The sequence below is a fragment of the Microcebus murinus genome, chromosome 6 (assembly GCF_040939455.1).
Source record: "Microcebus murinus isolate Inina chromosome 6, M.murinus_Inina_mat1.0, whole genome shotgun sequence".
NCBI classification, from domain to species: Eukaryota; Metazoa; Chordata; class Mammalia; order Primates; family Cheirogaleidae; genus Microcebus; species Microcebus murinus.
In genome coordinates, this window is record NC_134109.1 from 68,793,529 (window position 1) to 68,809,589 (window position 16,061).

The following is a 16,061-nucleotide window of genomic DNA, read 5'->3' on the forward strand; positions in this document are numbered from 1 at the left end:
GTCCATGTCTCTCTCTGGGTTGGGAAAGAGAACCCTTAACCCATGGGAATATTTAGGTGTCCTCAGAAGGTAGGGAATAGCTTTTAACTCCTGGAGTTCTATTCTAGCACAGACCCTATTTAAACAGCTTCGGACAGGTTTAAACATCTCCTTGGCTAATTCCTAGGATCCCTGTTCCAACTCCTACTTGAGGATGATAGCTCTAAGAGGTGTTAGGGGATTAGGCTGAAAATGTAGGTCACCCCCCAGCCATCTGGGAACTAGAATGAGTGAGTGAGGAGGAGAGAGGGGCAGAGACACACACAGGGAGAAGGTGAGGGCGTGTGAGGGCAGTTACAAAAGTGTCTCTGATGGATGGGTGGTAACTAGATTTCAGTGTTCCTTAGTGGCCCAGAAGGAAGGAGCAGAGTTCCCTGTTCTCTCTTCTCCTTCTCCCAAGCTGGTCTGCCTGTCCTGGGGCAAGAGTGGGAGAGGCTGGGGATGGGATGGCCCAGTCCTGCAGATTCTCCCCGGGGAAAGCTGCTTTTCATTCTGATGTGATGGCTAAGAGGGGTGTAAGGCCAGTCAGGGTGAAGGTGGGGCAAGGGCAGAAATGTGAGCATTCTTGAAAACCTTGAGACCCAACAGTCCAGGTGAGAGTGGGTTCAGGAGAGCTTGTATTCCCCAAAGACACTAATGAGGGGCTTTGGAAGGCAAGAGTTCTGGGAGCTTGTCTGGCCCAGGCCCAGGCTTCAAGTGGCAGAGGGCTGAGCATTGTGTTTACTTGCAGGGGTGCTGGTTGGGGTCCATGTGGCCCTCCGTAGTCTGGGAAACTGGTGGGAACCTGGGTAGTCTGTTCAGTGAGGAGCTTTGCTGGGGAAGGCAACCCTTTGCTTCTTTAAGAACAGGCATACTTGTCCTCTCCATGCCCCCAAACCCCTGGGCCAGTGAGATATGCAAATGATCCCCTTTCCTCATTGGTTGGAGGCCTGAGGACCACAGATGACCTCAGAGAGCTGGCCCTTTAAGAATGCCCTTTGGGCTCTGTGCCTGCAGCCCCCTTGTTCTGAGCACAGAGGCACCAGGCCCTGCTCCATGGAGCCTCCAGTCTCTGGGGAAGCTGTGCCTGCCTGGCTCTGGCGCTGACCACATCATCTCTGCCTTCCCTAAAGTGAGTATGTCCAGGGCCCACCTGGGTGCCAGGCCTCTCATCCAGAGTCCCCTTCTCCAGCACCTGCTGTCTGCTCTCTGTTGTCTGTTTTCAGCAATCCTCACACTCTGTGCCCTGTCCCACTCCCACCCCAACTGGCTTATGTCCCCTTGCTGCTATCACATCAGAAAGATGAACAACTCTCCCCACTTACCTTTCCCTGTACATACAATTCTCCCTGGACATCTCTCTCTGTGTCTCACTGTCTCCTCCTGCCCAGGACCAGTTCCTTCAATCCGTGCCTTTGTTTCCATCCCTTCCATCTTCTCAAAGCTCCATAGAGAGGACAGCAACCCTTCGTTGGGACAGAAGAGAGAGGCCTGGGGTCTGAGATGTGTTTGGAAGGAGGGCTACCCAGGCTTGGGCACTGAGATGGAGCCAAAGTCTAAGCCCTGGGGATGGGCCCTCTCTGCCCTGCCCCTTGTGGAGGTGGGGATGGGCTATTGGAATCGGGAGCTGGGCAAGAGCTTGGGATTTTCGGAAGGGTCTCTGAGGTCATCTCAGAGGTTCCTCAGGTGAACACGTGATCACACGGTTGCTAACAGAAAGGAGAGTTTCTTGGTGACACAAGTTTGGGACACTCTGTGTTGAAGTTGAATGGATGGTTTACTGAAGGATTTCTTGGTTTAAATATGCTCTTGTGCTTTGAGAATCTGCACGAGGTCGGACAACGTTTCTCAAAATTATCTTCAAGGATATTTCTCAGAATTAGTGTTCCACAGAATACTCTTTGGGACATGTTATAAAGCCTGACTGGGCCGGGCGCTGTGGCTCACGCCTGTAATCCTAGCTCTTGGGAGGCCGAGGCGGGCGGATTGCTCAAGGTCAGGAGTTCAAAACCAGCCTGAGCAAGAGCGAGACCCTGTCTCTACTATAAATAGAAAGAAATCAATTGGCCAACTGATATATATATAAAAAATTAGCCGGGCATGGTGGCACATGCCTGTAGTCCCAGCTACTCGGGAGGCTGAGGCAGAAGGATCACTCGAGCCCAGGAGTTTGAGGTTGCTGTGAGCTAGGCTGATGCCACGGCACTCACTCTAGCCTGGACAACAAAGTGAGACTCTGTCTCAAAAAAAAAAAAAAAAAAAAAAAAAAAAAAAAAAAAAAAAAAAAAGCCTGACTGAACAGAAGGGAAAATAAGTCAGAAAGGTAAAGGTGATATGCTCAAGTTCATATAACATAGCAAGTTCTGAATAGGACGGAAGTCAATCTTGGAGAGATTGGCCTTGAGGACAGATAGTGACCACTCAGTCCTGATCTTTTTAAAGCTAATTCTAGGCTGGGTGTGGTGGCTCATGCCTATAATCCTAGCACTCTGGGAGGCCGAGGCAGGAGGATTGTTTGAACTCAGGAGTTCAAGACCAGCCTGAGCAAGAGTGAAACCCTGTCTCTATTAAAAAATAGAAAGAAATTAGCTGGACAACTAATATATATATAGAAAAAATTCACCGGGAATGGTGGCACATGTCTGTAGTCCCACTACTGGAGAGGCTGAGGCAGGGGGATCACTTGAGCCCAGGAGTTTGAGGTTGCTGTGAGCTAGGCTGACACCATGGCACTCTAACTCAGGCAACAAAGTGAGACTCTGTCTCAAAAACAAAAAAAACCCTAACTAATTCTAGGACCTTTCTTTTTCCTTATAAAGTCTCTTGCTCTTGCTCATATAAAAGGGATTCATATGCAAGGTGCTATCCTCAGTGCTTTGAGAAGTAGAAGTATAACAGCACAGTATTGTTAAAATTCACATGCCTTCCCACTGTCCTAAAATATACACATACTCTGTCACAGTTAATTAAGCAATTTTTTTAATTGCTTGGAAATGGAATGATGCCTCCTGAGATGACAGAGCCTCTCAGCATGTCTCAGTACTAGGCTGGGAGCCCTGCCATATTGCTCTTGTTTTTTATAGATTCCAGAGGCACCATTGGGGCAACAGGCTGTGCTGTCCTCTTGCTCCTTTAGGCCTTCAGCTGCTTGTCCCTTATCAGGAGCCCCTGCCACCTGCAAGGGTGCCCTCGGCCCGGAGGTGACTATGCAGGAAACAGGGCTGCACCATCACTCTGGCTTTCCAGAACTCTGGCTCCAGGGCTCTTGGGCTTTGGGGGAAGAGGGATTTGGAGGAGGGGGATGGCAGGCAGCCTCTATGTGCTCCAGACTGCTCCTCTTTTTTGCAGGTGCACTCCTCCCAGCCCAGCCCCAGAATGGCACTGCCCCCTAGCCCCCTGGCCATGGAATATGTCAATGACTTTGACTTGATGAAGTTTGAGGTAAAGCGGGAGCCCTCTGAAGGGCGGTCTGGCCCCCCCACAGCCTCACTGGGCTCCACACCTTACAGCTCAGTGCCTCCTTCACCTACCTTCAGTGAACCAGGTATGATGGGGGCCACAGAGGGCCCCCGGCCAGGCCTGGAGGAGCTGTACTGGCTGGCAACCCTGCAGCAGCAGCTGGGGGCTGGGGAGGCCCTGGGACTGAGTCCTGAAGAGGCGGTGGAACTGCTGCAGGCTCAGGGCCCAGTCCCTGTTGAGGGTCCCCACGGCTACTACCCAGGGAGCCCCGAGGAGGCTGGAGCCCAGCATGCCCAGGTGAGTGATCAGCAAGCTGGGCTGAGGGACAGCCCGACAGAGCAAGGAGAGTTCGCGGAGAGGCTTATGGACTGGACATTGGAAAAAGAGAAGGGAAGAAGGGCCCTTGAAAAAAACCAGAGAAAACTAAATTCTGCTCCTCTCTCTTTTTTCAAAATGGAGAGAAATGAGTAGGCTGAACCAGGAGGAACAGGGAGAAGATAGAAGAGGACCCAAAGAGTAAGGGTTGAGTTGGGGAACAGGCGGTTACAGGGGGTAAATAGACACCCAGTGCGTAAACCAGGGAAGAGGTGGCATGCAGAATGGGGCGGGGCGAAGACAGTGGTTCAGGTTGGCCTTTTCAAGACTGTGCTTCCCCAGGCCCCAACCTTCTCAGGAAGGATCGGGACACATCCTATTAATTATGGACACAGACGGGGGTGTTGAGGGCATTAGGATGTAATCCAAATCCTTTGAGGGTCACAGGGTTGTGGCCTTCAGGACTGGGAGACGTGGCACGTTGGAAGGGCGGGGTCTGTCAGGGCGCAGGTCCGCTGGGCACACCCGGCCAGGAGCCGGATGCGGCAGCACGCGGACAGGGGCTCGGGGCTCAGGCGCGCGATTGGCTAACCTGACCGTGGGAGGCAGGGCCTGCACCGTGGGGCGGGCCTTGCGGGGCGCGAGTCTGGTGGCAAGGGCCAGTGGGGGCGCGGGGAGGCGGGGCGAGTCGGGACCCGGGGCGGGGTCTGGACTGCGCGGCGGTAGAAGGGCGAGCATTCTGGTAAAGGTGGGAGCCGGGGGCGGAGCTTTGCCGAGAGCAGGGCCGGGGTGGCGCGGAGACCCGGCGCTGACCCGGTCCCTGCACTCTCCTTCCGCAGCTGGCCGAGCGGTTTTCGGACGCGGCGCTGGTCTCCATGTCTGTGAGGGAGCTAAACCGGCAGCTGCGGGGCTGCGGGCGCGACGAGGCGCTGCGGCTGAAGCAGAGGCGCCGCACGCTGAAGAACCGCGGTTACGCTCAGGCCTGTCGCTCCAAGCGTCTGCAGCAGCGGCGCGGGCTGGAGGCCGAGCGCGCCCGCCTGGCCGCCCAGCTGGACGCGCTGCGGGCCGAAGTGGCCCGCCTGGCACGGGAGCGCGACCTCTACAAGGCTCGCTGTGACCGGCTGACCTCCAGCTGCCCAGGGTCCGGGGACCACGCCCACCTCTTCCTCTGAGCCGCTCGGGGCGCGGGGTGGTTGTAGGAGGCGGGTGGGTGAGTGGGGCGCACCACCCAGGAGGCGGCTGCACTGTTCATTGGATCATCACAGAGAGCCTTCTGGTCCCAGCCACTCCCTGTATGACCACACAAATACTCCAAACCTCCAGGACCCTCAAGGCATGCCCGAGTTTAGATGCTGGTCATTTTCTGGGGGAGAGGTCCCCTCCTCTCACACGGTCCACAGAAACCCAGCCCACAGGACTAGCACACTGAGCTCTGCAGGTGGAAGTGTGGTGACCCAGTGAATGGGAGGTGGTGGAGTGGTGCGGCTCCCCCCTCAGTTTAGTTTTTAATTCAGGATTTTCAGCCTGTAATGCATTAAGGCTGTAATTAGCAATGAGGTTGTATTTTCATTCTGAGGCTTGTAACGTCCCCGTTTTAGGACTACTGCATTTTCAAGATTTCAATACCCAGTAGCTAGCCAGACTAGGAACTCTATCCAAAATGCTTTTTCCCTGCCCAACCCAGTGGCATTCAGGGCCCAGATCAGCAAACGCCTGAGGGTGGGTGTTGTGGGTTGGGAGAGACCCCTGAGCAGGAGTCTGGAGACTTGGTGCTAGTCCCAGCTCTTCCATGGGATCCCTCTGTCACCTTGAGCAAATCGATTGCTTCCTGGGCCTCAGTTACTTTATTTATTCCTCATTTGGATTGGATGACTTCTGACACCTTTCCAGTTCCGGCATCTCCCCAGTGTGGGAGTCCTAATGGTCTCCCCAAGAAGTCCCCAAGATGACCTCACCAAAGGGGCAGCCTGGGCAGTGGTTGAGCAGCCCAGGGGAGGAAGCTTGGCTTCTTCATGAGCACACACTGGTCCCTGCTGCTCTCTCCAGGCTGCTTCAGCCCGCAGACCTGCATAGGGTGCCCCTGCTACCTCCTACCTCTCTGCAAGCTGAGGTGAGACTTTTCTCGGGATGGCAAGGAGCTGAGAGAGTGCAGCTTTTGTGAATTAAACTTGAAGTCCAGGCAGAACTCTAATGCTATTGGCTAAATGTTCTTGCAATGTAAGAAGTGTTCATTCTTTATTCCTGTTTCAGGCTACTGTGCATGTGCGAGAGGGAGAGAGAAACTGGGAAGTCCCCACTAGGAGCTGAGTGGCACATCTCAGTTCTGGAGAGCCAATAGAAATGGGGTGGAGGGGCGGGCATTGGGCCAGATGGATCCTCTCCCTCCCACCACCACCGCCAAGCCCAGTTGCTGCAGAGGCCCAGCTAGGTCTGCCTGTGGCTGCCTTGGTTTCACGGTTGCCATGGTAACCCAGCCCTCCAGTCCAGCAGCCAAACAGGATGGCCGGTGGGGCTTCTGGGCAGAGCACAGGCATTGAGCTGTGAGCAGCCACCTCACCAGTCACTGTAGTCTGATCTCTAAGGGACACAATAAATGGGAGAAGCGGTCGGTCAGGCATGGGGGAAGAGGCTCCCATATGTCTCTCTTCCTTTCTGCCCCCTCAATCCACCTCCTCCCCAGCTGTCTCTTCTCTTCCCATCACAGTTCTTACTCCCTCCTCCCCCTTCTCTAGTCCAGCTCCTCCCTTCTCCACTCAGGAGCCTGCAATGGGAGTCCTATCCTCCAACCCCCTGGGAATATCTCTCTTCTCCTCTCCTCCACCCCACCATTGGCCACTGGTCGCCCTCTTTGGCTCTGGATCCCCTCGGCACTGTGAGCCTCCTTTGTCCCCTTCCACACTCGTTTTTGAAGGGAGGGTGCCTCCAGGAGCCCAGCTCTCCCCCCCCCCCCCCGCACTGAATTTCACCTGTGTCTGTCCTTACCTGCTTTCTGGAGCTGTAATCCAGACCCCCTACTTTTCTTGCTCACCTTTCTTACCTGCACAGCACACAAGGGCAGAGGTACCCATCCACAGGTGCCTGTGTATGCAACTAGGCCACATACCCAGTACACACACCTGGGTCTCAAGATGATACAACTGGGTCACATGGAAATACCTTCCCCCAAAAGTTGCAAACTGTAGGGATTAAGAGTGTGGATGCTTTAGTCAGATGGGTCTGGGCTCAAGTTTCAGTTATCAGCTTTTTAAGCATGAGTGAGTTAAATCAAGCCTCATTTGCTTTGTCAGAAAAATGGGGAAAATAATGGTAACTACCTAGTGAGAATGAATGCTTTTAAAAAAGCACTTAGCACAAAGTATGACACTAGATAATAATCTTTGCTGTTGTTGTTGAAGTTATCATTAAGAGTATGTAACTGTGGCCTGGCGTGGTGGCTCACGCCTGTAATCCTAGCACTCTGAGAGGCTGAGGCGAGCTGATTGCTCAAGGCCAGGAGTTCGAAACCAGCCTGGGCAAGACCCCATCTCTACTAAAAATAGAAATAAATTAATTGACCAACTAAAAATACATATACAAAAAAAAAAAATTAGCCGGGCATGGTGGCGCATGCCTGTGGTCCCTGCTACTCGGGAGGCTGAGGCAGGAGGATCGCTTGAGCCCAGGAGATTGAGGTTGCTGTGAGCTAGGCTGATGCCATGGCATTCATTCTAGCCTGGGCAATAGAGTGAGACTCCATCTCAAAAAAAAAAAAAAAAAAGAGTAACTGGACTTCCTGAACCATTAAGGCCACACGCATGGAGAGTCAGGGATGTGTAGTACATGAACACACACATTCACACACCCAGGAAACCAGGCTGTACAGGTCTCAGATGCCCCTTCTATTTTACAATTCATTGGCAGACCTGCTGCCTCTTCAGTCCCACCAACACCCTCTCCTGGCCCGCCCCACAGCTGTGTGGGGGCTGGGGTTCAGCCTCCGGAGAACTCGGCGGGGCCTCTCTAGAAACAGATGTAAGAGGGCATCAGCCTGCCCCCTCGACAACCCCTCATTACCCCCCTATCTCCTGTAATTAACCCCCATGGTGCCTGGACCCCCGGGGTTGGGAGATGAGGGTGGGAGCAAATCAGACCCCACTGGCACACAATTGGGATAAGAAGCAGAAGACAGTGGCCTGCTGGGGGAGTCGGGCTCAATTTTGGAAAGTAGCTATGCTCACCACTATACCACCAACGCCACACTGGGCTCAGATTTGAAAGGTGCCGGTCCTCCTCATTTCTTGTGCGTGTGGGGTAGTGCGGACTGCCCAGTGGGCATCTGAGGCATGATGGATAGAGGCTGAGGTGCTAGGAGCAGTTCCCTTTATTAATGGCCAGAAAGTCAGGATCACCAAAGGAAGTCACTGAGGGGCCACAGGGTTGAGAGGAATGGGGCTTGGAGAGATGGGGGCAGGCCCCATCACTCACTTCTAGGACCCAAGGGGTGCAGCTGGTCCAAGATGTGGAGGCATTGGTCACGAGAGTCACAGGGTTCAGGACAGGCACCTGAGAAGGCGTGGGAGAGTGGTAAGCACCCGGCTACGTTACACCCAGCCTTGGCAGACTCCGCCAAGCCCCACTTTGCACCCTTTTGTTTCCACCTCTTTGGGCTCCCAGGACTCACTGAGAGGCTGAGGGAGTGTCGGTCCGGAGGGGGCAGTCACGGGCTAGAGCTGGGGGTCGTGGCTGGCGTGCAGGGCCTGGGAGCCCCGGGGCTGATGCCCTGGCTGGCGTAATATTCCACCACCTGCCTGGGCACTTCCGCCAGGACGCACTTAGCTAGTGCAGAAGGCGCGGCCTGGGTGTGGGGACAGCGACATCATGGTTAGGGGAGGAGGACTGGAGGAGGCAGGGTCAAGTGAGGGAGGGGTGGAGCTGCGGGGCGGCCAGCTGGGCTCCAGCGTCCTGAAGGACGTCAGCAGGTGGAAGAGACAGGGCCGTTGTGGGGCATGAGGAGCTGAGGAGGGGGCACTGGGCACTCACATCCTTGAAGTCTCGGAAGGGCACAAACTGGACGATGTCGCGGGCGGCAGGCACCCCTTGGGGGCAGCGCAAGGGACCGTCGTCGCCGTCCAGCAGCCGCATGTCAGAGAAGTCGGCATTGCCCACGCCCACAATGATGATGGACATGGGCAGGCGCGAGGCGCGCACGATGGCGGCGCGAGTCTCGGCCATGTCGCTCACCACGCCGTCCGTGAGCACCAGCAGCACTGAGTACTTCTGGGGGCGAGCAGAGCGGGAGGAAGGGTTGGCTCTGTCAGCGAGAGCGTGACACCCGCCTCAAGCCCAGGCCCTGGCCTCCCCACTGCTCCCCACTCCCCCCCCTCCCCCCGCAGCTCCCGGTCGCCGGTCCCCTGCTGTGTGGTGCTCACTGTGGCTTGGCCGGTGCTCTGCTCCCGCTGAGCTGGCCCGGCCACACGGTTGATGATGGGGGCCACGTTGGTGGGGCCATAGAGCTGGATCTGGGGCAGGCAACGGCGGTAGGAGGTGATGACCCCCGAGATCTCTGTGGGCAAAGAGGAGAGGTGAAGCTGGCAGAGATTAGCGGGGCAACAGGGTTGTGGGATAGGAGTGGTGGTGGCGGGGTTCCCTCCAGTCACTTTTTTTTTTTTTGAGACAGAGTCTCACTCTGTTGCCCAGGCTAGAGTGAGTGCCGTGGCGTCAGCCTAGCTCACAGCAACCTCAAACTCCTGGGCTCAAGCAATCCTCCTGCCACAGCCTCCCGAGTAGCTGGGACTACAGGCATGCGCCACCATGCCCGGCTAATTTTTTATATATATATATTAGTTAACCAATTAATTTATTTCTATTTATAGTAGAGACGGGGTCTCGCTCTTGCTCAGGCTGGTTTTGAACTCCTGAACTTGAGCAATCCGCCCGCCTCAGCCTCCCAGAGTGCTAGGATTACAGGTGTGAGCCACCGTGGCTGGCCTCCAGACACTCTTTAAAGCAAGATGTTTCTAGGTCTTAGGATTGCCCCCAATCCAACAAGTTCCTCACTAAGCAGAGGGAGAGTTGGGTGGGCAGACGCTGGGCCATGGGGCTGGAAGTCTTACCAATGAGACAGAACTTGGATGGGTGGGAGGGACAGGGAGCTGGGCCTGTATGGGATGTAGGACGTGTGCAGCAGGCATGTGCATGGGGCCCCCACAGGCTGGCGGGGATCTCTCCTCTTACCTTCACATTCAGGATTTTCCGGGTCAAAGTTGATAGCAAAGTCGTGGGACACCTGTGTGGGTAAGGTGAGAGGAGTAAGGGGATGTCTTTTCTTCCTGTCCAATGTCCCCACCATCTCCTCCCTTCCCTTGCAGCCAGCCTACCTCGAAGTTGGGGGGTATTCGAGCCCCAAAGCCAAAAGCTGGGAATCGCTTATCACTGGGGAGAAGAAAAGGCTGTGGGGCCCCTCGGGCAAGGCCCCCTTGCCTGTCCCCCCTCCAACCTCCTCCTACCTGTCATAGTCCTGGCAGATGCCTCCCACTGCACGCAGGGCCTGCAGGTAGTGGTTGGGCTGTCGGGGACTGAGGCAGTGTAGGGACTGGCTGCTCCTTGGGTCCCCGTTGGAGGCAGTGAAGTCGATGGCCACCTGGTGGAGGTGGGAGTGGGGGTAGGAAAGGGTCCTGCTGCAGCCATGAGAGCCCACAGGGAAGCTAGGCTGGGGCCGGGTCTGTAGGGGGAACTGAGATGGTCCTGGGGAACCCACAGGTAGCCTCACGGTGGGGTAGAGTGGGGGAGGGGTATCCTCCTGAGAAGCCCGAGGGGGATAGTGGGGATTCTGGGCTCCACCTGTTCCCTGCGCCCCTACCTCTTGCCTGTGCCCCCATCCCCTGGGCCTTTACCGTGAAGCTGATCTGGCAGCCACCCATGATGTAATCCAGGAAGGTGTGCACCTTCTCCACCTGGCGGTAGGGGGAGGGGTGAAGTGAGGGGATGGGGTGGTCCTCTGGGGAGGGAGCTCGGGTAGGGCCTCTGTGGGGAGACCAGAGTTTTTGAGGGTGCAGTTGGGGTGAGCTAGGGCAAGGGTTTTCAGTTCCCAGAAGCAGAGAAACACATCTTTGAAACAAGGGAAGGGTTGAATCTGAGATTGTGGTAGGGGCAGGGGCTGTAGCAAGGCATGAGGCAGGAACTGGAATTTACCGTGCACTGGGCCAGCACTACCGTCCCTGAGCTCTTGTAATTCTTCTTCTTGTCCCGGTACTTGGGGTTGATACAGTCCCACTGCATCTAGACCCCACCCACCCCACAAGCTGAGGGTCACAAGTCCGTCAGGTGACCCCCTCTCACCCATTCCAGCAGATCGAGACCCCCACAGCTCAGTCCTTTGGCTGAGCCTGGGTGCTTTCCACCCTCCCCACGCCCATCACCTACAGTGGTCTCGTCAGGATTCTCCCAGGGATCTGAGTGGGATTTGGGGGGAGGGGTCTTTATGGCACCTCCTGCCCGGGGTTCGCTGTCCCTTCTTGCATCTCCTGGAAAGTGCTGGTAAACTCTCCGATAAAGTCATGCTTCCCACTCGAGTCATAGTCATACACCAGGAACTGAGAAGGCAGGGGAAGGATGGGGTCAGGGTCGCGTATGTGCTGCGGGAGTTGATTGGTTTCGGTAGGGTGGAACTCACGGTGGTAGGGGCCTTGCAGTCTCTAGGCCCAAACAGATGGCTTCAACCCTCCTGGAGAGACTACCTGCTGAACTTTGCTTTTTGGCTCAATCTGGTAGGGACTTTGGCCACTGATAAAGGCACACATATGGGGAGCTTAACATTGAGCTGTGACCTGTTATTTATCCCACAGTGGGAAGTGTTTATCACATGGGAGAGAAGGAGGAGGCTTGCCACTTGTGGAGGGGGGAAGGTCTCAGGAGCAGGCTGGCTGCTCCAGGTAGGCTGTGCTCGTTGGGCTGGGGCTTCACCTTAAGAGGCCGGTGGACATCACAGCTGCATAGGGAGTGCAGGGACAGGCGGAATGGCTCCCAGCTGGGGTTCAGGTTGTTCTTCACCACCTTGGAGAGGCATCAGGGAGCTGGTCACCTGTCTAAGTTTTCTTACTCTACTCTCCCTCCTTCCATTCCCACAACCCTAGGCAACCAACCTCCGTCCTCCAGACCAGCTGGTCACTCTGGTCCTCATTGGTCTTATAGATCTCCATGAAAGGGTCAGACTTGCTGAACAGATCCTGGGGATACAAGGGAAATGTCCCCTGAGTCTGGTGAGGGCTGTAGCAGGGTGGGGGAGGGGGCTACCACTGAGAAGAGAGCAGGTCTGGGCCCCTGGGATCTGTCTTGAGTGGGAGGTCCAGGACTAGCAGAGGAGATGGGGGGCTGGGCTCTGGGGTTCCAACCTTGTTGTCCAGCTTGTGGGCTCTGAAGGTGAGTTGCACATAGTCATTGGTGCCAGATACTTCCTCAGCCACGACCTGCAAAGGGGATACAAGTGGCAGAACTCCCCTCCCCAAGCACAAAGGCCACCCTAAGCCCTTTCCCTTAGGTTGGAGTGGTCCTGAGCATGATGTCACCATGGATGTCCATGCAGGGGCATTGAATGTCTGGTCCAAGGGTGAGTACAGGTGACCTTGCCTACCGTGATGGTGGACTTGCCCGCAGTCTTCCCATTCTTCAACAGCAATGGCTTAGTGACCTTGGTTTGTGACACAATCTAGGGATGGAGGTGTAGGGAGACCCAGCTGTGATGTCCCCGCTTGGTTGGCCACAAAGAGGGGTGGAATAATGAGTGCCCTCTAAGTGTCCACAAGGGTTGGCTCTTTCGCTTGGGGGCAGGACGGACTCAATTTCTACAGCAGCTGTAAGAGAGAGGCACTATGACCTCCTCCACCATTTTTAGGTGGGGAAACCAAGACTCAGAGAGGTCAAGTATCTTGCTCAAGGCTGCGCAGTCAATGAACAGCCGAGGTGAGATCCAATCCCACTTGAACTAGCTCCAGAGCTCATGCTCTCTCTTATTTTGGCTGCCAGAGGCAGAAGCTGATGGGGGTAGGGTGGGGTGGGATGGGTGGGGAATGCAGACCTGGCCCAAGGTACACTCCATAGAGCCGAGGAAAGTGTCATTTCGGGGGCTGGTGGCTCCGTCCTCAGCATCGAACACGTGAAACTGCAGGGGCTGCTTCTCCTCAAAAAAGTACTCAAGGGCTAGCACCCGGGAGAAGACGGGGCTGGAACAGGAGCGAAGCACCTCTGTGCGCTCCACCTGTGGCATGGGGGCAGGGTGAGGGCTCTCTGTGGACTGAGGCTGCTTTTCCCTGCCCTGGACCATGGGACCACCCTGGTCATGCCGGCTCTTCTTGGGCTGTACATCCCCAGAGACTAGCTCTTCTCTTCCTACGCTGACCCCCAAGCTCAGGCGCCACCTGCCCACTAGACCCTCAGTCCTTCAGGGATATCATAAGGCCTTTGGGAGTGATCCTACTGCCTTTGGGGCAACCTCAGGACCCTCTGGGACTCTGTGGGCTTTAGAAGCTGTAAAATGGTTTGTATTTGTAATGATGGCACACTCATCTCCAAGGTTACCCACATGGCCTAGAAAAGGCCCCACCCCCACCCTGGGAGTCCTCACATTCCCTGAGGCTTTCACTGCCCCCACCCCAGCCTCCTTCCTTCCCAGGCTTAACCCAGGTTAGTTAAGGAGAAACCCAAGGCGCTCTCACCTCCACCCACTGCTCATCAGAGTAGAGCTTGAGCAGCACGCAGGGGTGGGGCTTGGTGAGTGTGTCCCGGTCCAGGAGGCCGTGGCAGGACACCCGAAGCTCCACCCGCGAGGCCCCCAGTGTCATGGTTGGGGGCTCAGGTACCCATTCCATCTCAGGGTCTGCCATGTCACTGTGGGTACAGAGCAGGTGGACTGGACCTTAGAAAGGGAACACCTGCCAGGGGATGGGTCTGTCCTCCAGGAGCCTGGCACCAGCCCCTTGCCCTCCTTCCTGAGTCCCTGGGCTCTCACAGGCCTCCTGCTTCCCAGCCCTCCACTGGCTTCCCTGGAGCTCCAAGCAGGGGAGCGCAGATGCCCTGTGCCTCCCACCCCTGCACAGGAGCACCGAGCTTGTCACATCTGCCAGGCTAGGTATGCGGGGCTGGGGCTGGAGTGGGCTGGAGGGCTGGGTTGTTCCTGGCAGTCTTGGCTCCCAGGCCATCGATTGATCCACACTTTCTGCTGCCTCAGCACCTTCTGCTGTTTCCCGACTGGTGTCTGAGCCAGCGCTGCACTCAGTCTTGGCACGAGGGAGCTGAACTGGGGCAAGGGAGTGGGGCAGGGGGTGGAGAGGCCCCTGGAGGTCTAAAGATGGGTCTCAGGTGTGGAGTCTGCAGTGGGCAGGAGACAGGAGACGGGCCCTGCATGGCTGTCCCTGTCCACTCCCTGCCCCCACTCACCTTCTGGCTGGCTGATGGAACAGAGGGGGTGTGGGCTTGAGGAATTGGGGGAAGGACCTCCGGGGCTCTGCTGAAAGCTCCTCCAGCCTCCTGGCAGGGGCTGCCACTATGACAAGCCTCACAGCCCTCCCCACCTCCCCTGTTCTCACACTTCTTGGCAGCACTCACACTGTCTCTTAGCGACAGGATTTTTGGGGAGCCACAGCCCCCTCCATGCTGCTCGTGGGATGCACGCACGCCACCCTCCCCCAGCAGTGGTACCAAGCCTCGGGCAGCAGCAGGCAGGGGTACGCCGGCCCCAGTTCATGGCTGGTCAGTCCATCTATTTGTGTCTGTCCAGATCTCAGGGTGAGGTTGTCTGATCCCATGTCATGCTTCCCCGAGCGAATGTGCCTTGGTGTGTCTGAGTGCCCCACCCTCTGTGTCTGTCCCTCCAGCCCCTGCCCGTCCTGTGTCCATCTCCAGGAGGGTGTGACAGTTCTCGTACCTTCCTTAGAACCGGGACTGCGGCTGAGTACCCACCACCCCACAGTGTATGCCTTTCTGGATATGTGAGGGAGGGTCTGCGTGGGAGTGGGGGGGGGGGCTCTGTCTTTCAGCCACAAGTCTCCCAGTTATCACGGGTCCCTGGGATAGGCAGGGGCATGTGGTGGTGAAGGGATCCAGCAGAGCTTGGACCTCTCTGGGGGCTACAGGAGATGTTGTCATGGAGACCGGCCCAGGCCGGGCCGGGCCGGCAGGGGCTGGGCTCGGGAGGAATGGTGGGCTCACCTGGGCTTTCAGCTGGGGGCTCCTCTCTCCGGCTCTCGGGCCCTGGCCCTGTCTCCCTTGCTGCTCCAGCCGCTGGCGCCGGCTCTGGCTCCGGCTCTGCTGCTATTTATGGGGCCTGGATGGGGAGGGGTGGGGGGGCCGCAGCACCAGCTCCCCCCGCACAGACAGATTGGGAGGGAGAAGAGGGAAGGGGCAGGGCCACTGCCTGGGAGGGAGCCACAGAACCAGGCGAGGAGGGTGGGCTGGGGGTGGCTCCGAGGCAGGACCCCCGCAGACACAGTGACACACATCTTCCCCTTCACGCCACACCCACACCCAGAATCACAGGGATGCACACATTGCAGTGGTGCGTGCACACACACACATTCACACAGGGAATGATGGCGACACATGCACCCACGACTCACAGGCTCACACATATCTTGACACGCACAGGCGCCAGTACATAAACTCACCATGACACCATGACAGTTACAGCCCCACTGATACACACTGGGAAACACACTCGGTCGCACAACACTTTCAATATCATTACTTGTCAAGGATATAAAAAAACACTGGGCTGTCCTTGTCACACACACACACACACACGCACACACTCAGTCACACCAACCTGGAATACAACAGAATGTAGATCTTCATGTGTTCCTTAAAAACCATCACGTACCTTGCTGAACCTCATAGCTTTGAGAATGATGTCCAGTTCCTGAGCCACCTTATTGTAATGAGACACAGGAAATGGACACGACTGCTTAAGGACACACAGCTTCACATCCTGGTCACGCAGCCCCTGAAGACAGTGCTGCACAGGGGCAGGGTGGGGAGGGGGGGGCGTGTGCTGAGGAACTGACTCCCAAGCCATCTTCCTGGTGCCATAATGTCCCCAACACCCCCCAAGATTCAACCCATATGGCCATATCCTTGTGGGAGGGGCCGGGCCATGCACAGATCTTACGGAAACAAGACATTAGTCATTCCTAGTGTGACCAGGGTGAAGTAAGCAATTGCCTGGGGAGCTGCCAGCTACACGTGAAGACATCTGGGCACGTGGTGATTTGGGATGAGTATGCAAGAGCATTCACTGGGGC

The 16,061-nt window shown here is 56.4% G+C and overlaps 2 protein-coding genes across 2 annotated transcripts; one reads left to right on the forward strand and one right to left on the reverse strand.

Annotated features, from left to right (window-relative positions):
- Positions 1-293: 293 nt before the first annotated feature.
- On the forward strand, positions 294-5,977 carry NRL (neural retina leucine zipper). Its single transcript, XM_076004153.1, has 4 exons — positions 294-313; positions 1,056-1,150; positions 3,367-3,774; positions 4,632-5,977. Exons 3-4 carry the CDS (start codon positions 3,394-3,396, stop codon positions 4,962-4,964), a joined length of 714 nt encoding a protein of 237 aa, XP_075860268.1. The 5' UTR covers positions 294-313; positions 1,056-1,150; positions 3,367-3,393; the 3' UTR covers positions 4,965-5,977.
- Positions 5,978-8,134: 2,157 nt separating this feature from the next.
- Positions 8,135-15,089, reverse strand: CPNE6 (copine 6). The gene is made up of 17 exons (XM_012756079.3): positions 14,974-15,089; positions 13,482-13,653; positions 12,845-13,024; positions 12,401-12,475; positions 12,162-12,236; positions 11,913-11,996; positions 11,734-11,823; positions 11,259-11,363; positions 10,963-11,049; positions 10,665-10,724; positions 10,278-10,411; positions 10,149-10,203; positions 10,006-10,057; positions 9,201-9,334; positions 8,812-9,048; positions 8,453-8,626; positions 8,135-8,334 (listed from the first exon to the last, which is right to left on the reverse strand). The coding sequence occupies exons 2-16, from the start codon at positions 13,647-13,649 to the stop codon at positions 8,489-8,491; spliced, it is 1,674 nt and encodes a 557-aa protein (XP_012611533.1). The 5' UTR covers positions 13,650-13,653; positions 14,974-15,089; the 3' UTR covers positions 8,135-8,334; positions 8,453-8,488.
- Positions 15,090-16,061: the final 972 nt, after the last annotated feature.

What these genes read in the sequence shown, in the direction of transcription:
- NRL (XM_076004153.1), top strand. Translation starts at nt 3,394, where the DNA reads ATGGCACTGCCCCCTAGCCCCCTGGCCATGGAATATGTCAATGACTTT. An exon ending in CTGGAGCCCAGCATGCCCAG is followed by an intron (nt 3,775 to 4,631) that starts GTGAGTGATCAG and finishes CTCCTTCCGCAG; the next exon opens with CTGGCCGAGCGGTTTTCGGA.
- CPNE6 (XM_012756079.3), bottom strand. Translation starts at nt 13,649, where the DNA reads ATGGCAGACCCTGAGATGGAATGGGTACCTGAGCCCCCAACCATGACA. An exon ending in CGGGCAAGTCCACCATCACG is followed by an intron (nt 12,237 to 12,400) that starts GTAGGCAAGGTC and finishes TCCCCTTTGCAG; the next exon opens with GTCGTGGCTGAGGAAGTATC. An exon ending in ATCTGCCAGGACTATGACAG is followed by an intron (nt 10,204 to 10,277) that starts GTAGGAGGAGGT and finishes TCTTCTCCCCAG; the next exon opens with TGATAAGCGATTCCCAGCTT.